At 42.4% G+C, this 22,739-nt stretch overlaps 1 protein-coding gene across 5 annotated transcripts in view; it reads left to right on the forward strand.

The window, feature by feature from the left end:
* The window catches only part of afg2a (AFG2 AAA ATPase homolog A), a 557,175-nt gene that overhangs the window by 775 nt on the left and 533,661 nt on the right, over nt 1–22,739 (forward strand). For 3 of the 5 annotated variants that reach the window (XM_060851668.1, XM_060851665.1, XM_060851664.1), the window contains exons 2-3: nt 4,630–4,891; nt 18,040–18,164. In XM_060851668.1, the coding sequence (XP_060707651.1) occupies nt 4,693–4,891; nt 18,040–18,164 (324 nt within the window). In that variant the 5' untranslated portion in view covers nt 4,630–4,692. Of the gene's footprint in view, nt 1–4,629; nt 4,892–13,323; nt 13,345–18,039; nt 18,165–22,739 lie in introns of those variants that run through there. The other 2 variants (XM_060851667.1, XM_060851666.1) reach the window with 2 other exon arrangements.

The raw sequence follows: 22,739 nt of genomic DNA on the forward strand, positions 1-22,739 counted from the left end.
TTATTTAGAAACACTAGTTTTTGAAGTGCTGCTTCTTCCTCAGGTGACTGTGGAAAATAAGATCATAAGACAGAATTTATAGCCAAATGAGTACAGTGTGATGGAGAAGTGATGATACATTAAACAATTCTAGATCAAATTCTTTCACCTTTTAGAATGGGATGTGTTGGTTTCTGTTCTTTGATATTAAAATAGGCCAGGAACATTTGATGGTATGGTACAGACAGAACTTAACAGATATATTGATGGGGATTAGAGGGATACTGATTGCCTGGATGCAAAAGGTTTTTAGTTCAGAAAGGAATTATGTGTTGGTGAAGTTTTGGTGGGCTGAAGGGCCTGTTTCTGTGCTAGACAGTACTGTAATCTTTTTTAATCTTGTATCTAAAATATCTTTACAAAAACATCCAGAACATAAAATCAGAACATAAAGTGACAGTAACCATTTGCCCAAAGCATGTTGACAATGTAGAAATTGGTAATACATGGTGTAGTTGAAACAAATAGCCTGGATGCATTTAAAAGGAAACTAGAAAAACATTGACGGGAGAATCAAACAAAAGTTTAATATGATTGATTTTGATCAGGAAACATAAGAAGAGGTTTGCATGGACCATAAATGCTATCATGGACTAAGTGGTCCGTTTCTGTGTGCTATATGTCATGATCTATATGGAATTCAGTAAGGCATTTGACAAAGTTCCTCATGGTAGACTGATTAGCAAGGTGGTCACATGAAATACAGGAAGAACTAGCCATTTCGATGCAGAACTTGCTCAAAGGTAGGAGGCAGAGGATGGTGGTGGAGGGTTGCTTTTCAGACTGTGACCAGCGGTGTGCCACAAGGATCGGTGCTGGGTCCGTGGCTTTTCATTATTTATGTAAATGATTTGGATGTGTACATAGGAGCAATGGTTAGTAAGTTTGCAGATGACACCAAAATTGAAAATGTAGTGCACAGCGAGGAAGGTTCCTTCAGAGTACAACAGCATCTTGATCAGGCCAAGGAGTGGCAGATGGAGTTTCATTCAGATAAATGTGAAGTACTGTATTTTGGAAAGGCAAAGCAGGGCAGGACTTGTACACTTAATGGTAAGGTCCTAGGGAGTGCTGCTGGAAAAAAAGAGACCTTGGAGTGCAGTTCATAGTTCCTTGAAAGTGGAGTCACAGGTAAATAGGATAGTGAAGAAGGCTTTTGGTATGCTTGCCTTCATTGATCAGTGCATTGAGTATAGGAATTGGGAGGTCATGTTGTGGCTGTACAGGACATTAGTTTTGCCACTGTTGGAGTACGGCACACAGTCCTGGTCTCCCTGCTTTGGGAAGGATGTTGTGATTGAAAGTGTTCAGTTATTCCTGATTAATGTGTTTAAGTTATAGTGAGAGGTTGTTATTATTCCTCTTATTCCTGATGAAGGGCTTATGCTCGAAACGTCGAATTCTCTATTCCTGAGATGCTGCCTAACCTGCTGTGCTTTGACCAGCAACACATTTGCAGCTGTGATCTCCAGCATCTGCAGACCTCATTTTTTACTTACAAGGATGTTGCCAGGGTTGGAAGGTTTGAGCTATAGGAAGAGGTTGAGTAGATTGAGGCTATTTCCCCTGGAGCTTCGGAGGCTGAGGGATGATCTTATAGAGGTTTATAAAATCATCAGGAGCATGGATAGGGCAAACAGACATGGTCTTTTCCCTGGAGTGGTGGAGTCCAAAACTAGAGAGCATAGGTTTAAGGTGAGAGGGGAAAGATTTAAAAAGGATCTATAGGGCAACTTTTTTATACAAAGGGTGGTGTGCATATGGAATGAGCTGCCAGAGGAAGTTGTGCAGGCTGGTACAATTACAACATTTAAAAAACATCTGGATGTGTATATGAATAGGAAGGGTTTAGAAGGATGTGGGCCAAATGCTGGCAAATGGGAGTAGATTAATTTAAGATATCTGATACGCATGGACGAGTTGGACGGAAGGGTCTGTTACCATGCTGAATACCTTTATGACTCTATATCTGTGCTGTACTATTTGGATCAACATCGTTAACAAAGGGATATGGGAAAAGGTAGGACATAGGCTCTTGGTATTAGGGCTGATGAAGGGCTTTAGCCCGAAACGTCGAATTTCCTGTTCCTTGGATGCTGCCTGATCTGCTGCGCTTTAACCAGCAACACATTTTCAGCTCTGATCTCCAGCATCCGCAGACCTCACTTTTTACTCTTGGTATTAGAACAGTTGTAGCCATGTGGGTTGAATGGGTGATTTTGTTCATTCAATGTAGGTACTAATGTTTTCACTATTTTGCACCCAATATCCCTGCAATATCTTCTCATCGTGTTCCCTCTACATGTGCTTGGGCAGCTAGCATTTGTATGAATTGCACCTCCTACTGTACATCATGCTCAGTTTATTGATAATGTTCATCAGTCAATTGATTGAGAGCAAGTTACAGTATGAGTTCTTTCGAAGCAATCAGCTTCAAAAATTTAATTTTGAAAGGTTCTTGAGTTCATTCAATCAGGTTCTAAGTACTTTTAGAATTTGGACGTGATTCAATTTGTGGATTAGAAAGACTAAACAAGACAAATTAAGTGCTGACTGAATCGTATTTTGATAGAGCCATACGGCACGGAAACAGACTTTTCGGTCCAACTTGTCCGTGCTGACCAGACATCCGAATTTGACCGAGTCTCATTTGCCAGCATTTGACCCATAAGCTTCTAAACCCATCATATACCCATCCAGATGCCTTTTAAATTTTGTAATTGTACTTGCCTTCTTATAGCAGCTGGGTCCATACGCCCACCCACTCCTCAGATCCTTTTTAAATCTTTCCCCTCTCATCTTAAACCTATGCCCTCTAGTTTTGGAATCCCCCATCCTTGGAAAAAGTCCTTGCCTATTCAGGCAATCCCTGCTCCTCATGATTTCATAAACCACTATAAGGTCACCCCCTCAGCCTGTGATACTCCAGGAAAAAAGCCCCAGCCTACTTCAACCTCTCACTATAACTTAAACACATCAGTCCCATTAACACCCTTGTACATCTTTTCTGCACCTTCTCAAGTTTAACAATATACTTTCTATACAGGGTGATCAGAACTGTACATAGTATTCCAGAAGTGACCTCACCAATGTCCTTGTACAGCCACAACATGACGTTTCAACTTCTATACTCAAATATTCTGACCAGTGAAGGCAAATGCCTTCTTTACCACCCTGTCTATGTGCGACTATTGTATAATACCTGATAATAATTGAAAAGAGTTTTAAAAATATTAAGCTGTTATTTAGTTTGTTTTAGAAGGATAATGACACTATTCAATGAATTTGACAGGTAGCTCATTTAATATTATTTGGGACTCATTTTACCTGCTCTGTATGTTGTACTTTTTTTGTTGCAATTTCAGTTACTCTCTAATAACTAACATAATGCAATACCCTATCCTGTTTTGGTTTTAGCATAAGCCCAAGAGAGAGACCTGAATATTTGTTCTTGCATAACAGAGAAACTATATGGCATTCCAAGTGCAAATATCTTTGATCAATGCATTCAGACATGTTATGACATACCTCTGGAGCAAGTGAACTTCATCTATGAATTCTGGCCATTGTGCTACAAAACTCTGCGCTCTACTTGTACCCTAAGTATAATTTTACATGAACTGATGGATCCTCCAGTCCAGACTTGCATTTCGTGTCTCATAGTTGCACGTTGACATGTATCACTTGTTAAGAGTTAGTTTTGTTTACTGATTTGGGTTTTTGAAAATCTAAACTACATTACTTATAACTAGAGCAGCTCCATATAGTTTATTTAGGGCTCTTGAAGTGAAATGGTAATGTTCCTACCTCTGAGTCAGAAGGTCTGTGTCATAACCTGTCCAAACAGTTCCATTAAAATAATTACACTTTAATTTGTTGCTTTTCTCATTCTTCTCAGTGGTCGCATACTCATTTGCGAATCAACAGGGAGCGACTTTATATCTAAGACTAAGGATTCACACATCTTTCCAAACTGACAGTCAATGCAATACTGAGGGAATGTTCTATTTTCTGACATCAACATAATCTCCCAGCTGGATCTAAAATATTTCGATGGTAGTATTTCAAGAGCAGCAGGAAATTCTCTCCCATATTTTAGCGAATAAGAATCTTAAAATAAATTATTTGATCGTATCTCTCATAGCCGATTGTGCAAACCTGTGGTGGATTGACTGTCCTGTTTCCTGATACAGTACTGTGATAGCACTTCAAAAGTGATTAATTGGTTGTGAAACTCTTTGGGACATTACGAGATGGTGAAAGAAACAATATTAATACAAGTCTTTTCTTACTGCTTACAAGCGTATTGCTAACATTGCTGCCATGTTACCTTTCTTAGATTTGAGCACAGAATCTAGCATCCGCAGTTGTTTTTTTAATCAAATACTTTCATGTTTGATTTGCATTTCTTAAAATAATTTAGTTGGAAATTGTTTATTAAACTCATATAAAGACAACATATTTTGAGAATCACATAAAACAAGCAGCGGCCACCCAGTACTATTTCAAATATAACCCTGATTGGAAAATAGGAAGGAATGGACGGTTCTTTGTGATTGATTACGGTAGTTGCCCTTTCCCCTTTGACAGCGGAAGTTTAACGACGGAGGTGCCGCATGGAAACAGCGTTGTGTTGCTTAGTTCCTTTACACCATGTCTTCGAAAAAGAAAATTAAGTCCAAAATGACCAGGGGCGAGGAGGATGTGGGAGTGTCGCCGAAAGTACAGCCGGGTTGTTGCTCACCTGCAGCCCCATCTCCTGGGACACTCCGAACAGCAGAAGCAGAGGGTAGGTTGGGCACACACCACCAAGCTTGTCTCTCACTGACCGTCACAGACAGTCTGGAGAAAGGTAAGAGTGCCGCTTGCCTTTCAGTTTATTAAATATAATGCTTTTGTTTTTTTCAACATAAGTCAGAATTAAATAACTGATACTGCAGACTTGGTGGATTTGTTAGTTTCGTGATTATATATAGAAGCAATCATTTTGCTGTTTAATGATGTGTTACAGAAAAGTTGGCATTCAAACTGAAAGGGAGCAACGAAAGTGCTGTTCACTTCAAAAACAGTTGCACGCAGAGCAGCGTATTTTGAAGTGACCATGTTCAGTTACATCCAATTTTTCTCGCACAAATAATGGATGAAACAAGCACAACAAGATTGTTCGTATGCATTCAAATTTCACGCTGAGCCTTACAACTGCTTATGGTAGCAACGTAGCAATTCCCAGTTTACATTGCATCTTTATTTATTGGTGGGATGTAGACATTGCTGGTATGACATTTGTTTCTGATCCCAAAATGCCCTTAAGATGAAGGTCAACAAACTGCTTTGGTCCATATAGTGCAGTACACCCAGTGCTGTAAAGATAAAGAATGCGAGGATTTTGACCTAGTGTCAGTGAAGGAACAAACAACAAATTCACCTGCACCTCCACACACATCATCTATTGCATCCGCTGCACCCGATGTGGCCTCCTCTATATTGGGGAGGTGGGCCGCCTACTTGCGGAACACTTCAGGGAACACCTCTGGGACGCCCGGACCAACCAACCCAACCACCCCGTGGCTCAACACTTTAACTCTCCCTCCCACTCCACCGAAGACATGCAGGTCCTTGGACTCCTCCATCGCCAGAACATAACAACACGACGGTTGGAGGAAGAGCGCCTCATCTTCCGCCTGGGAACCCTCCAACCGCAAGGGATGAACTCAGATTTCTCCAGTTTCCTCATTTCCCCTCCCCCCACCTTGTCTCAGTCAATTCCCTTGAACTCAGCACCGCCCTCCTAACCTACAATCTTCTTCCTGACCTCTCCGCCCCCACCCCACTCCGGCCTATCACCCTCACCTTGACCTCCTTCCACCTATCACATCTCCATCGTCCCTCCCCCAAGTCCCTCCTCCCTACCTTTTATCTTAGCCTGCCTGGCAACCTCTCCTCATTCCTGATGAAGGGCTCTGGCCCGAAACGTCGAATTTCCTGTTCCTTGGATGCTGCCTGACCTGCTGTGCTTTAACCAGCAACACATTTTCAGCTCTGATCTCCAGCGTCTGCAGACCTCACTTTTTACTGAAAAATCTATGTAGTCAACATCCACTATATCTTGACTCTCATCCTTTTCTTATTTGTTCAAAACATTTAAATTCAATTAGTCAAGAATTATCTGCCTTTTAGTAATCTGTGAATATTTGTCAATTAACTCAACTCTTCAAGTGACTGTTGACTTTTTTCCTTCATTAAAGATTCCTAAACTTTCTCTTTAATTGATAAACTAACTGCCGTATGGGTGCTAGGACTGATCTAGGAACCTTGAATAAGAGTGCTGCAGTTTTTTAAAAAAATTCTGCCTTGTGGGACGTGAGCATCGTTAACAGGCCAGCATTTGTTGTCCGTTCCTAGTTGCCCTTGAGAAGGTGGTGGTCAGCTGCCTTCTTGAACTGCTGTAGTCCGTATGCTGCATGTAGACCCGCAATGATGTTACGGAGGGAATTCCTGGATTTTGACCCAAAGACAGTGAAGGAATAATGATATATTTGCAAGTCAGGATGATGTTTCCACAATTGCCATAATGCAATTTTCTGACAATTTCCCCTTATCTAGTGAAGCTTGAAAATTCATGTAAGCACTTCTCTTCTATCCACCCTCTGTTCCTTCAGCAGCTTGGGAGTCCAGACCAGATGACTTACCAATCCCAAGCATAGACAGTCTTTCTAGTATTTACTCCTTTCATTATTTATACTAGCTGCTACATCCATTACCTTTTGCTTCAGCAAATATTTCATCATATTTCTCTTTAGTAAACACTGATACAAAGAACTCCACTCAAAGACATAGGGCATGGCAGAGGAGTTCTTTGTATCAGAATGTATGTGGCACAAGTTCAGATTCAAGACCCACCAGTAGATGCTGGAAACCTGAAACAATCAAAAACAGGAATTACTAGAGAATTCAGCAGATCTGGCAGCATCTGTGAAGAGAAACAGAGAAGGGTTACTGGACTTGAAACTTGATGATGGATTGGTTGGATAAGGCCAGAGCAGTTGGCTGAGGGGTCATTGGTCAACATTCAGTATATGGCCCAAGCCATCCACTGCTTGATAACTCATCAAAAATTGAGACAGCTCAAGTGTGTAGTGGGCCATCATCAAGGCATTTCTTATCTGCGCTGCTCCTGTAAAGTCGAGAGTGTGGTGCTGGAAAAGCACAGCAGGTCATAGAGCATCCAAGGAGCAGGAGAATTGACCTTTGGGCATAAGCCCCTCGTCAGGAATGAGGCTTGTGGACCGGAGGGCTGAGAAGCACATCGCCCCCCCCCCTCCCCGGCTCACAAGCTCCCTTCCTGATGAAGGGCTTATGCCCGAAACGTCGATTCTGCTGCTCCTTAGATCCTGCCTGACCGTCTGTGCATTTCCAGCACCACACACTCGACTCTGATCTCCAGCATCTGCAGTCCTCACCTTCTCCCTGCTGCTATAGAATCCCTACTTCCTTGCTTTTGTCAGGTGTAATATTCTACTCTTCAGCAACAGAAATCTGGAGTAGTGAGCTCTCTACCAACGGGAACCCTCCTTTTCGATCAGAGATCTGGGGTGGGAAGTGCTGTAAGCAGCAGTACAATGTAAAAGTAGGTTAAGCAAGTTCACTGGGTGCCAGGCACATGTAGCTTTTGTGGCCTGGGGAAATGGTTTTTTACATTCCTGTTAAATATTTTCATTTGTAGCCCTTTTATTGGTTTTTTGGAGGGGCTGCTCTGAGATTTTCAGTTGCACTTCAGTCCTGCACTCCTAATCTGTGGGCATCCCATGCTTTGAAGGGCAGGCAGATGCGAGGGCCTGCTCCTGAGGCTTGAAATGTGGCCATTAACAGGTCTGGGAAGTGGGTCATGGAGAGGATCATAGTGCCTGACAACCTGCCTCTCTTTTGCACTATTTCTACTCTCAGATGCCCATTGAGGGGGAGCTTGTCTTGTTGACTGGCGCAATCAAGGCCTTTAGAGACTGGTGGACATTGCAGGATTTGGAATGCATCATCACCTGAGAAAATGATGTTTTTATTTAGGAAATTTCTGTTTATCTTCTATAAATTCTGTTAACTATTTGATTGGTTTTTGCTACAGTGCCCATCAAGGACTGTTTAGCCTGATTTCAGGTTTCAGTCTTTGCAGTGCCAGGTTGTTCTGGTATAATGTGTGTCAACGCGAATGGGCCATCTCATGATTGATGAATTATGGACTCTTTTTGGATAATACAAACTTTCTATTGAACGGGTTTAGCTATCTTTTACAGCGCAGTTTTCTATAGCAGTTTTAAATAGCGGGAGGTTGCAGAGGAAAGCAACTGCCACCTTATTCCAGAGCACCCTTTATAGTACTGTTTCCTTCTTCAGTTTGCTCATTAACCATTGCCTTCACTATCTTTGTTTCTACAATCATGTAGCCATGTTTCTCCTCTTTTAGTAAATACTAATACAAAGAACTCCAAGTATTACATCTTGCCATATGGCTGCATATATGTGATAACGTCCCTATCGCTGAACCAGGATGCCTAGGTTCAGGTCCTACTTGCTCCAGAGATGTGTAATGCCATCTCTGGTAAGAGGGACAGACAGTAGCTGACTGCGAGACATCCAAATGGTGTGTTGCCTCCAAGGTGCCAAGATTAAGGATATCTCTGGGAGGGTGCAAAGGGACTAGCAGAAGGTTGTTCTATACATTGGGACCAATGATACAGGAAGAGATCAGGACAAGATTTTGAGGAGAGAATATAGGAAGTTATAGGCAAGAAATAAAATGTAGTCCTTGAGAATAATAATATCTCGATTACTTCTGGTCCCACAAGGTAGTGAAATTGGAAAAGGAGAATAGAGCAGATAAATGCATGGCAGAGGAGCTGGTACAGGGGAGAATAATTCACATTTTTGGGTCATTGGAAACTCTTTGGGGGTAGAAGTGACCTGTATAAGAAGGACTGATTGCACCTGAATTGGAAGCGGTCTAACATAAATTACCGTCCAAAATCACCAATGTACAGGTGGGGAAATTTGCTAGAGCTGCTTAGGAAGATCTAAACTGGTGTGTGTGTGGGTGGCATGGGGCAGGATTGACCCAAGGAGATAGTGGGGAAGGTGAGCAGTCTAAGACTGACACAGTTGGGAAATGGAGTAAGTCGAAGAGTCGGGACAGGTAGGAACAAAACAGAGAATAAGATAGGATTGATAAGCGTCTCTTGCCTGTAGGTGTTCAAAGTTTGGGAGAAGATTTGTAGCTCGGGTGCTTGTTGTTGTGGTTCTGTTCGTCGAGCTGGGAATTTATGTTGCAGACATTTCGTCCCCTGTCTAGGTGATATCCTCAGTGCTTGGGAGCCTCCTGTGAAGCGCTTCTGTGATGTTTCCTCCGGCATTTATGGTGATTTGTATCTGCCGCTTCTGGTTGTCAGTTCCAGCTGTCCGCTGCAGTGGCCAGTATATTGGGACCAGGTGGATGTGCTTGTTGATTGAATCAGTGGATGAGTGCCATGCCTCTAGGAATTCCCTGGCTGTTCTCTGTTTGGCTTGTCCTATTATAGTAGTGTTGTCCCAGATGAACTCTTGTTGCTTGTCATCTGAGTGGAAGATCTTCATTATCTATGGGAATATTTAGGATGGTGGAGGATTTTAACTATGGAAATACAGACTGGCGCCATAGCAGTAAGGGCTTGGATGGAGAGGAATTTTTTTAGTGTGAATAAGAACATTTTTTTATTCCGCATGTGGATGTATCTAATGGAGAAGAACAAAAACTTGACCTTCTCTTGTGAAATAAGGCAGGGCAGGTGACTGAGGTGTTAGTGGGGGAGCATTTTGGGCCAATGACCATAATTTTATTGGTTTTAAAATAGTGATGGAAAAGGAGAGATATGATCTAAAAAATTAGAGTTCTAAATTGGAGGAAGGCCAATTTTGATAGTATTAGGCAAAAACATTCAGAAGTTGATTGGGGCGGGGAGGGGATGTTTGTGGGCTGGAAAATGGGAAGAATCCAAAAATGAGATAATGAGAGTCCAGAGACAGTATGTTCCTCAAAGTTTGTGAGAAGATTTGTAGCTCGGGTGCTCGTTGTTGTGGTTCTGTTCACCGAGCTGAGAGTTTTTCTTGCAAATGTTTCGTCCCCTGTCTAGGTGACATCTTCAGCGCTTGGGAGCCTCCTGTGAAGCGCTTCTGTGCTGATTCCTCCAGCATTTATACTGGTTTGAATCTGCCGCTTCCGGTTGTCAGTTGCTGTCCGTTGCAGTGGCCGGTATATAGGGTCTAGGTCGATGTGTTTGTTGCCATAGTAGCCATACACTCAGACGACAAACAACATGAATTCGATTGGGACAACACCACTATTATAGGGCAGGCCAAACAGAGAACAGCCAGGGAATTCCTAGAAGCATGGCACTCCTCCACGAATTCTATCAACAAACACATCGACCTAGACCCTATATACCGGCCACTGCAACGGACAGCAACTGACAACCGGAAGCGGCAGATTCAAACCAGTATAAATGCCGGAGGAATCGGGACAGAAGCGCTTCACAGGAGGCTCCCAAGCACTGAAGATGTCACCTAGAAAGAGGACGAAACGTTTGCAAGAAAACCTCCCAGCTCGGCAAACAGAACCACAACCACAGTATGTTCCTGTCACGGTGAAGGACAGCATTGGTAGGTGTATGGAATGCTGGATGGCTATAGAAATTGAAGTTTTGGTCAAGGAAAAGAAGGAAACATATGTCAGGTGTAGAGAGCAGGGATCAAATTAATCTCTAATCTCTAGAAAAGTGTAAGGGCATCAGCAGTATACTTAAGAGAGAAATTAGCAGGGCAAAATGGGGACATGAGATAGCTTTGGCAAATAGAGTTAAGGAGAATCCAAAGGGATTCTACCTCAAGGACAAAAGGGTAACTAAGGAGAGCGTGAGGTAGAAGAACAAATGGATAAACAGGTTATGGAAAGATGTAGAGGCAACAGGGTAGTGGTGATGGGAGATTTTAATTTTCCCAACGTTGACTGGGATAAACTTAGAGTCAGAGGTCTGGATGGGGCAGAAGTTATAAGAGTCCAGGAGAGTTTTCTAGAGCAGTATGTCAATAGCCCGACGAGGGAAGGGGCCATTTTGGACCTGGTGTTGGGGAATGAGCCAGGCTAGATGGTAGTTGTGATAGAGGATTCCTTTGGGAACAGTGACCACAATTCTGTAAGTTTTAGAATACTCATAGACAAAGATAAGAGTGTCCTAAGGGAAGAGTACTAAACTGGGCCAAAAGCAATTATATCAAAAGTAGGCAGGAGCTGGGAAATATGGTTTGGACACAGCTATTTGGAGGGAAGTCCACTTTTGATGTGGGAGGCTTTCAAATATACTGCAGGATAGGCCTGTCCTGTTGAAAGCAAAGGATAGGAAAGGCAAGATTTGTGAACCGTGGATGACAGGAGAAATTGTACAACTAACCAAGACGAAAAGGGAAACGTACATATGGTCCAGGCAGCTAAGAACAGAATGGGCCCTAGAGGAATATTGGAAGAGTAGGACCAGTCTTAAACGAGGAAGTCTTTAACGTGGGCTAAAAGGGGTCATGAAATAGCTTTAGCTAGCATAATTAAAGAGAATCCCAAAACCTTTCATTCTTATATAAGAAGCAAGTGGGTAACTAGAGAAAGGATTGGTCCACTAAAGGATAAGGAAGGAAGGCTGTGTGTTGAACTTGAGATAATGGATGAGATTCTGAATGATTACTTTGCATCAGTGTTCACTGAGGAGAAGGACATGATGAATGTTGAGATTAGAGATAGAAGTTTCATAACTCTGGATCACGTTGTCATAAATAGGGAAGATGTATTGGGTGGGCTAGAAGTTATTAAGGTGGACAAATCCCCAGGACTTGATGGGATCTTTGCTGAAAATGTGTTGCTGGAAAAGCGCAGCAGGCCAGGCAGCATCCAAGCAACAGGGCTTCATTCCTGAAGAAGGGCTTATGCCCGAAACGTCGATTCTCCTGTCCCTTGGATGCAGCCTGACCTGCTGCGCTTTTCCAGCAACACATTTTCAGCTGTGATCTCCAGCATCTGCAGTCCTCACTTTCTCCCTGGATGGGATCTTTCCCAGGTTTGCTGAGGGAGGAGAGAGAGGAAATAGCTGGGGCCCTGACAGATATCTTTGTAGCATCCTCAAACACAGGTGAGGTGCTGGAGGACTGGAGGGTTGCTCATGTTGTCCTCGTGTACAAGTAGGGTAGTAGGGATATTCCACTGTTGTTTGTGATATACATAAATGATCTGGAAGAGGGCACTGTTGGTATGATCAGCAAGTTTGCAGATGACACGAAGACTGGTGGAGTAGCAGAAAGCATAGGGCACTGTCAAAGAGTACAGGAGAATATAGATAACTGGAGAGTTGGGCAGAGAAGAGGCAGATGGAGTTCAGTCCAGGCAAAAGTGAGGTGATGCATTTTGGGAAGTCTAATTCGAGAGCAAGTTATACAGTAAATGGAAGAGCCTTGGGAAAAGTTGGTGAGCAGAGAGCTCTGGGAGTTCAGGTCCATTGTACCCTGAAGGTGACTGCACAGGTGGATAGAGTGGTCAAGAAGGCATATGGTATGCTTGCCTTCATTGGATGGTTATTGAGTATAAGAGCTGGCAGGTCATGTTAAAATTGTACATGACGTTGGTTCGGCCGCATTTAGAATACTGCGTACAGTTCTGGTCACCACATTACTAAAAGGATGTGGACGCTTTGGAGAGGGTGCAGAGAAGGTTTATGAGGATGTTGCCTGGTATGGAAGGTGTGTGCTATGAAGAAAGGTTGAGTAGGTTAGGATTGTTTTCCTTAGAAAAAAGGAGATTGAGGGGGAACCTGATTGAGGTCTATAAAATCATGAAGAGTGTAGATAAGGTAAATAGAGATAAGCTTTTTCCCAACGTGAAGGATTCAATAACGAGAGGTCACGCTTTCAAGGTAAGAGGTGAAAAGTTTAAAAGGGATACACGTGGCAAGTACTTTACTCAGAGGGTGGTAGGTGCCTGGAATGCATTGCCAGCAGAGGTAATAGAGGCAGGCATGGTACATTCATTTAAGATGCGTCTGGACAGATGCATGAGTAGGTGGGGAGCAGAGGGATACAGATGCTTAGGAATTGGGTGACAGGTTTAAACAGTAGATTTAGATCAGCTCAGACTTGGAGGGCTGAAGGGCCTGTTCCTGGGCTGTAAATTTTCTTTGTTCTTTGAATAGGATCCCTCAAGATCAGCAAGATTGCCCATGTATGGAATTGCAGAAGATGGTTGAGGTAATAAATGAATATTTTGCATCACTGCTTACTGTGGAGAAGGATAAAGAAGATTGAGAATGTGGGGAGATAAAAACTTCTTGAACGATGTGCATATTACAGAGGAGAAGGTGCTGGACATCTTAAAACATATAAGTTCCTGGGGCTGGATCAGATGTACTTGAGAACTTTGTGGGAAGCGAGAGAATACATTGCTGGTCCTGTTGCTGAGATATTTGTATTATCGATAGCGACAGGTGAGGTGTGCAAAGACTGGAGCTTGGTTAACGTTGTGTCACTAGTTAAGAAAGGTGGTAAGGAAAAGCCAGGGAACTCTAGAACGGTGAGCCTGACATTGGAGGTAGGCAAGTTGTTGGAGGGAATCCTGCGGGACAGGATTTACATGCATCAGGCACGGACTGATATGGGATAGTCGACATAGCTTTGTGCATGGGAAATTATGTCTGACTAACTTGATTGAGTTTTTTTGAAGAAATAACAAACAGGATTGAGGAGGAAAGAGTGGTGGTTATGATCTATAATTTTTCAGTAAAGCATTTGACAAGGTTCATCATGGTACACTGGTTAGCAAGGTTAGATCAAGGAGAATCCAGGGACAACTAGCTACTTGGATATAGAACTAGCTTGAAGATAGAAGACAGAGGGTGATGGTGAAGGATAGCTTTTCAGGCTGGAGGCCTGTGACCAGTGGTCTGCCACAAGGATCGATGCTGGGTCCACTGCTTTTCCTCATTTATAGAAATGATTTGGATTTGATCATTAGAGATAGACTTAGTAAATTTGCAGCTGACATCAAAATTGGAGGTGTAGTGGACAGCGAGGGAGGTTCCTTCAGAGCACAATGGGATCTTGATCAGATGGGCCAATGGGCCGAGGAGTGGCAGATGGAGTTTCATTCAGATAAGTGTGAGGTGCTGTATTTTGGAAAGGAAACCAGAGCAGACTTGTACACTTAATGGTAATGTCCTGGTTATGAGATGCCAGTGTTGGACTGGGGTGTACAAAATTAAAAATCCCACAACACCAGGTTATTGTTCAATAAGTTTAATTGGAAGCACTAGCTTTTGGAGTGCTGCTCCTTCATCAGGTGATAGGAGCAGCGCTCTGAAAGCTAGTGCTTCCAGTTAAACCTGTTGGACTATAACCTGGTGTTGTGGGATTTTTAACTTGGTAATGTCCACGCAGTGTTGCTGAACAAAGAGACCTTGGACCGCAGGTTCTTGTTCTTGAAAGTGGAGTCGCAGGTAAATAGGATAGTGAAGAAGGCGTTTGGTATGCTTTCCTTTATTGGTCAGAGCATTGAGTACAGGAGTTGGGTGGTCATGTTGCTGCTGTACAGGACATTGGTGAGGCCACTTTTGGAGTATTGTGTGTAATTCTGGTCTCCCTGCTATAGGAATGATATTGTGAAACTTGAAAGGGTTCAGAAAAGATGTACAAGGATGTTGCTAGGGTTGGAGGATTTGAGCTAGAGGGAGAGACTGAATAGACTGGGGCTGTTTCCCTTGGAGTGTCAGAGTGTCAGATGACCTTCTAGAAGTTTATAAAATCATGAAGGGCATTGATAGGGTAAATAGACAAGGTCTTTTCCCTGGAATGGGGCAGTCCAAATCTAGAAGGCATTGGTTTAAGATGAGAGGGGAAAGATATAAAAGGGACCTAAGGGACAACATTTTCATACAGAGAGTAGTGCATGTATTTAATGAGCTACCAGGGGAAGTGGTAGAAGCTGATATTATAACAACAAATTCTAAGGCATCTGGATAGGTAAATGAGTTGAAAAGGTTTAGACAGATTCGGGCCAAATGCTCGCAAATGGAACTACATTTATATAGAAATCTGGTCAATATGGACAAGTTGGACTGAAGGGTCTGTTTCTGTGCTGTGTATCTCTATGACTCTTAATGGGTGGCACAGTGGCTCAGTGGTTAGCATTGCTGCCTCTCAGCTTGGGGACCTGGATTCAATTCCAGCTTCGGGCAACGGTCTGTGTGGAGTTTGCATGTTCTTCCCATGTCTACATGGGTTTCCACCGGGTGCTCTGGTTTTCTCCCACAATCCAAAGATGTGCAGATAAGGTGAACTGGCCATGCTAAATTGCCTGTATTGTTCAGGGATGTGTAGGTTAAATGCATTAATCAGGGGTAAATGTAGAGTAACAGGGTAGGGGAATGGGATTGAGAGGTTTACTCTTTGGAGGGTTGGTGTGGACTTCATGGGCCAAATGGCATGTTTCCACATTGTAGGGATTCTATGTTCTGTGACTCTATGCTGACTGCCATTCTGTTCTCATACTTCCACTTGTCATCTTGCTTTCTTGTTTGCTCCCTTTATCAACCTATTCCATTTGACCTGGTTTTTACTCATCATGGATCATTCGGCCTCCTTTTTAATTACAACATAATCTCAATCTCCTTCATCATCCAAGGAACCCTTTTTTTTTCTCCTCTTGTTGTGATGTACCTAACCTGTGTCTGAAACATCTCTTCCATAAAGATTGCTCATTGACTGATTACAGTTTTTACTTTCAGTCTCTGTTTTCATTTTTACTCACATCACACCTAACTTGGAAAAGGGTCAGTTTGAAAGTTCTCAATTTAATTGTTCTTTGTCATGACCTAGGACTCTATCCAGAAGAATTGCTGCAGTGATAAAACAAAAACAGAAATTGCTGAAGAAACTGAGCAGATCTGACAGCATCTGTGGGGAGAAAGCATGGTTAACATTTTGGAGTTTGGTGGTCAGAGATGAAAATATTTGATGAAGAGTCAGTGGACTTGAAAAGTTAACTCTGCTGCCCATTCACCACAGATGCTGCTGGACTTGGTTAGTTTATCCAGAAATATCTGTTTTTGCTTCAAATGTTCAGCATCTGCACTTGTTTGGTGTATTGTGCAGTGATGTCCTGGGCCTGAAATGATTGGCATGCAACAATCACAACCATCTTCCCTTTGTGATTGGTATGACTCAAAGTGTTGGGAGTTTTCCCTCAATTCCCATTGATCTCACTGTTGCTAGGGCTTGATTTCACCTCCAGTTGAATGTTGCCTTGACATCAAAGGCAGTTCCTCTGCTTTTTTTGTTGTCCATGTTTAGATAAGGCTATGATCAGGTCTGGTGCAGAGTAGTCCTGGTATTCACAGTGAGCCTAAGTGTCATTTGATAGTACTGTCAATGTACCTCCACCACTTTGATGCTTCTGATTCGGCTAATGGGTAGTAATTGACTGAATTTATTATGTTCTATTTTGTGAAAATAGAATTTACCTGGGCAATAATCCACATTTTCAGATAGATAGATGTTGTAGTTAACACTGGAACAGTTTGGCTATGGGCATGACTAGCTCTGGAGCTCAAATCTACAGTACTACATCCAGAAGTTGTCAGGCCTAGTGTCTGCTGCATCTAATGTATTCAGCCATTTCTTGTTATCAGGGAGAGTGAATTGTTTGTCTGAAGATAAGCATCTGTGAAGGTGGGGAGGAGGCTAGATAAATCATCCACTCTGGATGATGAAGGAGCAGCGCTGCGAAAGCAAGTGCTTCCAAATAAACCTGCTGGACTATAACTTGGTGTTGTGTGATTTTTAACTCTGGATGAAAAGGGTTATAAGTGTTTCAGCCTTAATTTTTTGCATTTGTGATGGTTTCTGCCATCATTGAGGTTAAGAATTTTGTGGAGGTTTGACTGATTTATTGGTTTAAGTACCAATGACCTTTCATGATTAAAATTGATATTCTCATACCAAGGGGACAGTTCAGGACATATTTACCCCCTGTGAAGTATGAACTGCTTTGTTGGTGTGTAGAGACAATAAACTCAGTTAAATCAGCTCATGTTTGAGACTTGATTTCTGGCTCATGACATTTCATCCTGATTCTTTTGATTTTGTAAAACAATGTTCTAAAGCCTGCTGAAATTAAAATTAAAATCCCCAAGCTGACTTGGTAAAAGAACTCTACCCAATGGCTTTAATATTCTCCTTGACTGACTGCATTGCTCTGCAATGAACCCAGTTTGAAAATGCACACAAATTGATTGAAATTAAGATTAATCCCTCCTAATGAAGCAACTTAATGACACTTATTATCATGGCTCAAGAATTACTACTTGGTTGAGCTACTGGATAATTGTAGTTCATAAGGAATATTTTCCACCGAGAGAAACTTTTTTCAAACCCAACATTAGTCCTTGTATTGGTATTAATCCAAAATTTTCAGCATAAAAATGCAAGTTTGCTGAACTTCCTGCAGAAGAAATTGGTGTAAATGTGGGAAGTAATAACAGAGGAAGAAATTGACCAGACGTCCTATACAATTAATTTAAGCTCATACTGAAGAAGTTTAAGGACAGGATCTCAAATATAACACTTCATGTGTTCTGTTCCATGTATCAGTGAATAGAGATTTGTTAATTTGGCAGACCGATATGTAACAATGGCTTTGGTGTTTGAATACTCATTTGGTACTAAAATAATGAAGTACCTGTAATGACTAGATAAGCTCCAGCTAATCACAAGGTAAGTAAAGATATTTTGAGATCATAATGAATAGAATGGTGGGGACTGTTGAACATAGAGTTTTGGATCAGCTGAATGTTGTGGAGGTTGAATTATGGCAGGTTGATTGCAAGAATATTTGAAAAGTTAAGTATCCAGTACTTAACAGGTTTCAAGTATTAATTTCTGTGTTTGCAGCAAATGAGAAGGTTCCCAAAGCTTGCCGAAGATGTCTTGCTCAAATGGGTCTCAACAGCTTAAAATTGGCAAATCTCTACATTGGTCGACCAATCCTTCTTACCAGCACTGCTGGCAAACAGGAGGTAAGTGCCAGAGAGGGTAGCAGACCATTTTGAATGCACAAAGGTCTTGGAGAAATGTAGTTCTTGTTCCTATTTTATTTCTTATCCGACAATCCTTCAAGGCACAAGCATCCTGTCTTGGAAATAGTTCACCATTCCTTCCTCATGTGCATTCAATGTTCCATGAAAACAACATCTTCATAGACTACAGCAGTTCAACAATATACAGCCAAGCTTCTTTGGGCCAACTGTGATAGACAACAACATATTTCACCAGACTTGTCCATAAACTAAGAAATGGATAGGAACTTTAAGATGTTCTTTTCGCATTTGTGTTCTTGCTACTCTTGGTGGTAAACCACAGTAGCAAGAAGTACTGTAGCAGTAAACTTGGTGAGCTGTTGGCTGAATTGGTCCAATATATTCTGTCACTAAAATGTGTTGCAGGCACCACATGTGAGTGATGAAAGGTATGGAGAAAAGTCAAGTACTATTACTGGTGGAAGTGTGAAATAAAAACAGAAAATGCTGAGTTCTGGTGGCAGCTCTTGAGAGACTAACAGTTTATGTTTTGAGTCCAATGTGACTTCATTGAAATTTCTTGAAGAGTCATATTGGATTCAAAACGTTAACTTTATTTCTGTCTCCACAGATGGTACCAGACCTCTGAATTTCCCTAGCACCTTCTTTTTATAATAAGGTGAATGGATATTGAATATGATGATAGAGTGATGATGAAGCCAACTGTTCAGTCTCTAATTGGTACTTCTTTTGAGTTGTGATTACATCCAATACGGATGAACGGTGAGCATTAGAATGCTTTCCTGATCTGAGATTGTACTACAGAAGGAGTGAATGAAAGCAGTGAAATTAATCTTTAAACACTTTGATAAGTCTATATGTAGAGAAATACATTTTACAAGCATACACCTCCTCCCTCAATAACCACAATTTCATCCTGTATCCTTTTTTTGAGGAGCACAAGAGAATTCCCAGTTAGCGGCCATCACTTGCATACAGATAACATTCTTTTTGTCTTTTAAAAACTAGAATTCATAGAAACAATTACATTTTCAGAAGAAATTAATTCAAAGATGGCCATTTCCCGCACAAAACACTATATTGAAGGACACTCTTTCTCTAGGATCCTGCAGACTTTTAGTTTTATCTTGCCTAGTCTGTCAGGCTTGCTCTGAACACTAATAACCCAAGGCATTCTCAGTAGCAAGGTATGCCCAATAGTTCTTTACTGAGACAAGGTATACTATAAAATAATACTTTAATAGTAAAATATCACAAGTTTATCTGTACAGTGTTTACATTTACAATTGATACAGTTTATGTGGACTTCTCTAAAGATCAGACCAAAACAGGTGATCTGCCTGCTCCAACACAACTTCCAACTGTTGATCAAGCAACTGCTGTTCATGAGTCAGCTTGCTGAGGCACATTTTCTTCTATCACTTTTCAAACATGCAGTTTGCATGATCGATCCTTGACACTGTTTAATCTTCAGCAGTTGATATGTTGACCTCAGCAAAACATCACAAGTATATCATGTCTATTACAGTCAGTTGACGTTTTTACTCATTAGGACATTGCTTGTTTTCCTCAGAAGGAACTGAACTCTTGAAGTCTAAAGTTTAACTTTTAGCCAACCACTCTCTGCTATTGAATTAAGTTTCAGAAAGCCAAGTGGTGAATAATAGCATTGTAATCAGCTTTTAAACACTTAAGAATGCATTGCTTTTACACTGTCTGTTTTGTGAATCAATCTGTTTAGACACGTTAAGATATACACCACTGTGGCTTTCACATCCTGAGGCTGGACTAGAACTAGGAATTTATGGCTTAGAGATAGGGTCACCATGTAAGACCCTTCTATTTTTACTTATTTTTAATCAACCTGCTTGGATATGTTGTGACATACTTCAGAGCCAAGTAAGACTTGAATCTGGACAGCTGACCTTTGAAGACCCTTGCAAGACCCTTCAGTTCCTTCTTAAAATGTATCTTTGATCCAAATGTTCTGGTCCAGGAGTACGGATACTACTCATGCCCAAAAAGGCCCCCATTTTATTGGGAGTACAAATTAATCCCCATTTATTGCACCACACATGCATAAAATCAGCATTCTTTGAGAGGTCAGGAGGTGTTCTAATTTTCTCTTAGTACAGCCTCCCTCATAATCTTATTTCTAGCAAATGATAGATGAATGGGGAATCAGTCATGGTTTTGCCATTTGAAAGTCAAGGAATTGGCTGGGCTTACTCTTATTCAGCTGCTCATTATCAATCATTTAAGTGGTGATGTTGCTGAATAATTCTTAGCTCAAATCTTTGTTATGCAGGACTTGCTGAAGGCTGGTATGGACTTCTCTATTAACAGTTGAATATGTTAGAATAGAATACTCCTGGACCTTGTGTTGAAGGCCAATTTACTAATGAGATAGCTGAAAGTGACCTGCCCAGGAAAATGTCACGGCACGCTATTATTCTAATATCCTTTGACTATGCTGATTTAACCTCTGACAGGAACAAGAATTCACTGTCATAAAAGCATGTCACATCACTGATAGTACCAATTTGAAGTGATAGAAATGTATTCTGTGTAAAGTGTTTCCTCATTAGTACCAGATTTCTAAATCTAACTACAAATGGCATTAATACAGGAGAGATTAAAAACTTTTGTGTATAATTCTGATTGCTTCTTCAAAACAATTTATCCATCTTGCCTAGAAGCCATACAATCTTCTGGTGAAGGTAAAAAACCAAATCAAAAGCCCATGTGAATCTTATATTTTAAAAAAAACTGGAAAATTTCTTTTCCAACCACTTAGGGATATGAAATTTGTCAAGGGGTGAGTTCAAACATGAATTAACAACAGGAGTCTGGCCCTTGAGTCTGCTCGTAAGATGATCTGACTGTAATCTTTCACTTTCTTTTTTACTAAGAATCTATTTACATCTGCCTTAAAAGTATTCAAAAATCTGCTTTCACTATCGTTTAGGAAAGCAATTCCAAAGACTTACAACTGAGAGAAAGCAAATTGCTTCATCTCTGTCTTAAATGATAGACCACCTTATTTTTAAGGAGAAAGTGAGGACTGCAGATGCTGGAGATCAGAGCTGAAAATGTGTTGCTGGAAAGGTGCAGCAGGTCAGGCAGCATCCAAGGAGCAGGAGAATCGACGTTTCGGGCATGAATCCTTCTTCAGGAATGAGGAGAGTGTGCCAAGCAGGCTAAGATAAAAGATAGGGAGGAGGGACTTGGGGGAAGGGCGTTGGAAATGCGATAGGTGGAAGGAGGTTAAGGTGAGGGTGATAGGCCGGAGTGGGGATGGGAGCGGAGAGGTCAGGAAGAAGATTGCAGGTTAGGAAGGTGGTGCTGAGTTCGAGGGTTGGGACTAAGACAAGGTGGGGGGAGGGGAAATGAGGAAATTGGAGAAATCTGAGTTCATCCCTTGTAGTTGGAGGGTTCCTAGGCGGAAAATGAGGCGCTCTTCCTCCAGCCGTCGTGTTGCTATGGCCTGGCGATGGAGGAGTCCAAGGACCTGCATGTCCTTGGTGGAGTGGGAGGGGGAGTTGAAGTGTTGAGCCACGGGGTGGTTGGGTTGGTTGGTCCGGGTGTCCCAGAGGTGTTCTCTGAAACGTTCCGCAAGTAGGCGGCCTGTCTCCCCAATATAGAGGAGGCCACATCGGGTGCAGCGGATGGCAATAAATGATGTGTGTGGAGGTGCAGGTGAATTTGTGGCGGATATAGAAGGATCCCTTGGGGCCTTGGTGGGAAGTAAGGGGGAGGTGTGGGCGCAAGTTTTGCATTTCTTGTGGTTGCAGGGGAAGGTGCCGGGAGTGGAGGTTGGGTTGGTGGGGGGTGTGGACCTGATGAGGGAGTCACGGAGGGAGTGGTCTTTTCATAACGCTGATAGGGGAGGGGAGGGAAATATATCCCTGGTGGTGGGGTCCACCTCCCCTCCCCTATCAGCGTTCCAAAAAGACCACTCCCTCCGTGACTCCCTTGTCAGGTCCATAACCCCCACCAACCCAACCTCTATTCCCGTCACCTTCCCCTGCAACCGCAAGGAATGCAAAACTTGCGCCCACACCTCCTCCGCTTACTTCCATCCAAGACCCCAAGGGATCCTTCCATATCCGCCACAAATTCCCCTGCACCTCTGGGACACCCGGACCAACCAACCCAATCACCCCGTGGCCCAACACTTCAACTCCCCCTCCCACTCCACCAAGGACATGCAGGTCCTTGGACTCCTCCATCGCCAGACCATAGCAACATGACGGCTGGAGGAAGAGCGCCTCACCTTCCGCCTAGGAACCCTCCAACCACAAGGGATGAACTCAGATTTCTCCAGTTTCCTCATTTCCCCTCCCCCCACCTTGTCTCAGTCCCAACCCTCGAACTCAGCACCACCTTCCTAACCTGAATCATCTTCCTGATCTCTCCGTCCCCACCCCCACTCCAGCCTATCACCTTCACCTTAATCTCCTTCCACCTATCGCATTTCCAACGCCCTTCCCCCAAGTCCCTCCTCCCTACCTTTTATCTTAGCCTGCTTTGCACGCACTCCTCATTCGTGAA

Source organism: Hemiscyllium ocellatum, chromosome 36 (genome assembly GCF_020745735.1).
Source record: "Hemiscyllium ocellatum isolate sHemOce1 chromosome 36, sHemOce1.pat.X.cur, whole genome shotgun sequence".
NCBI classification, from domain to species: domain Eukaryota; kingdom Metazoa; phylum Chordata; class Chondrichthyes; order Orectolobiformes; family Hemiscylliidae; genus Hemiscyllium; species Hemiscyllium ocellatum.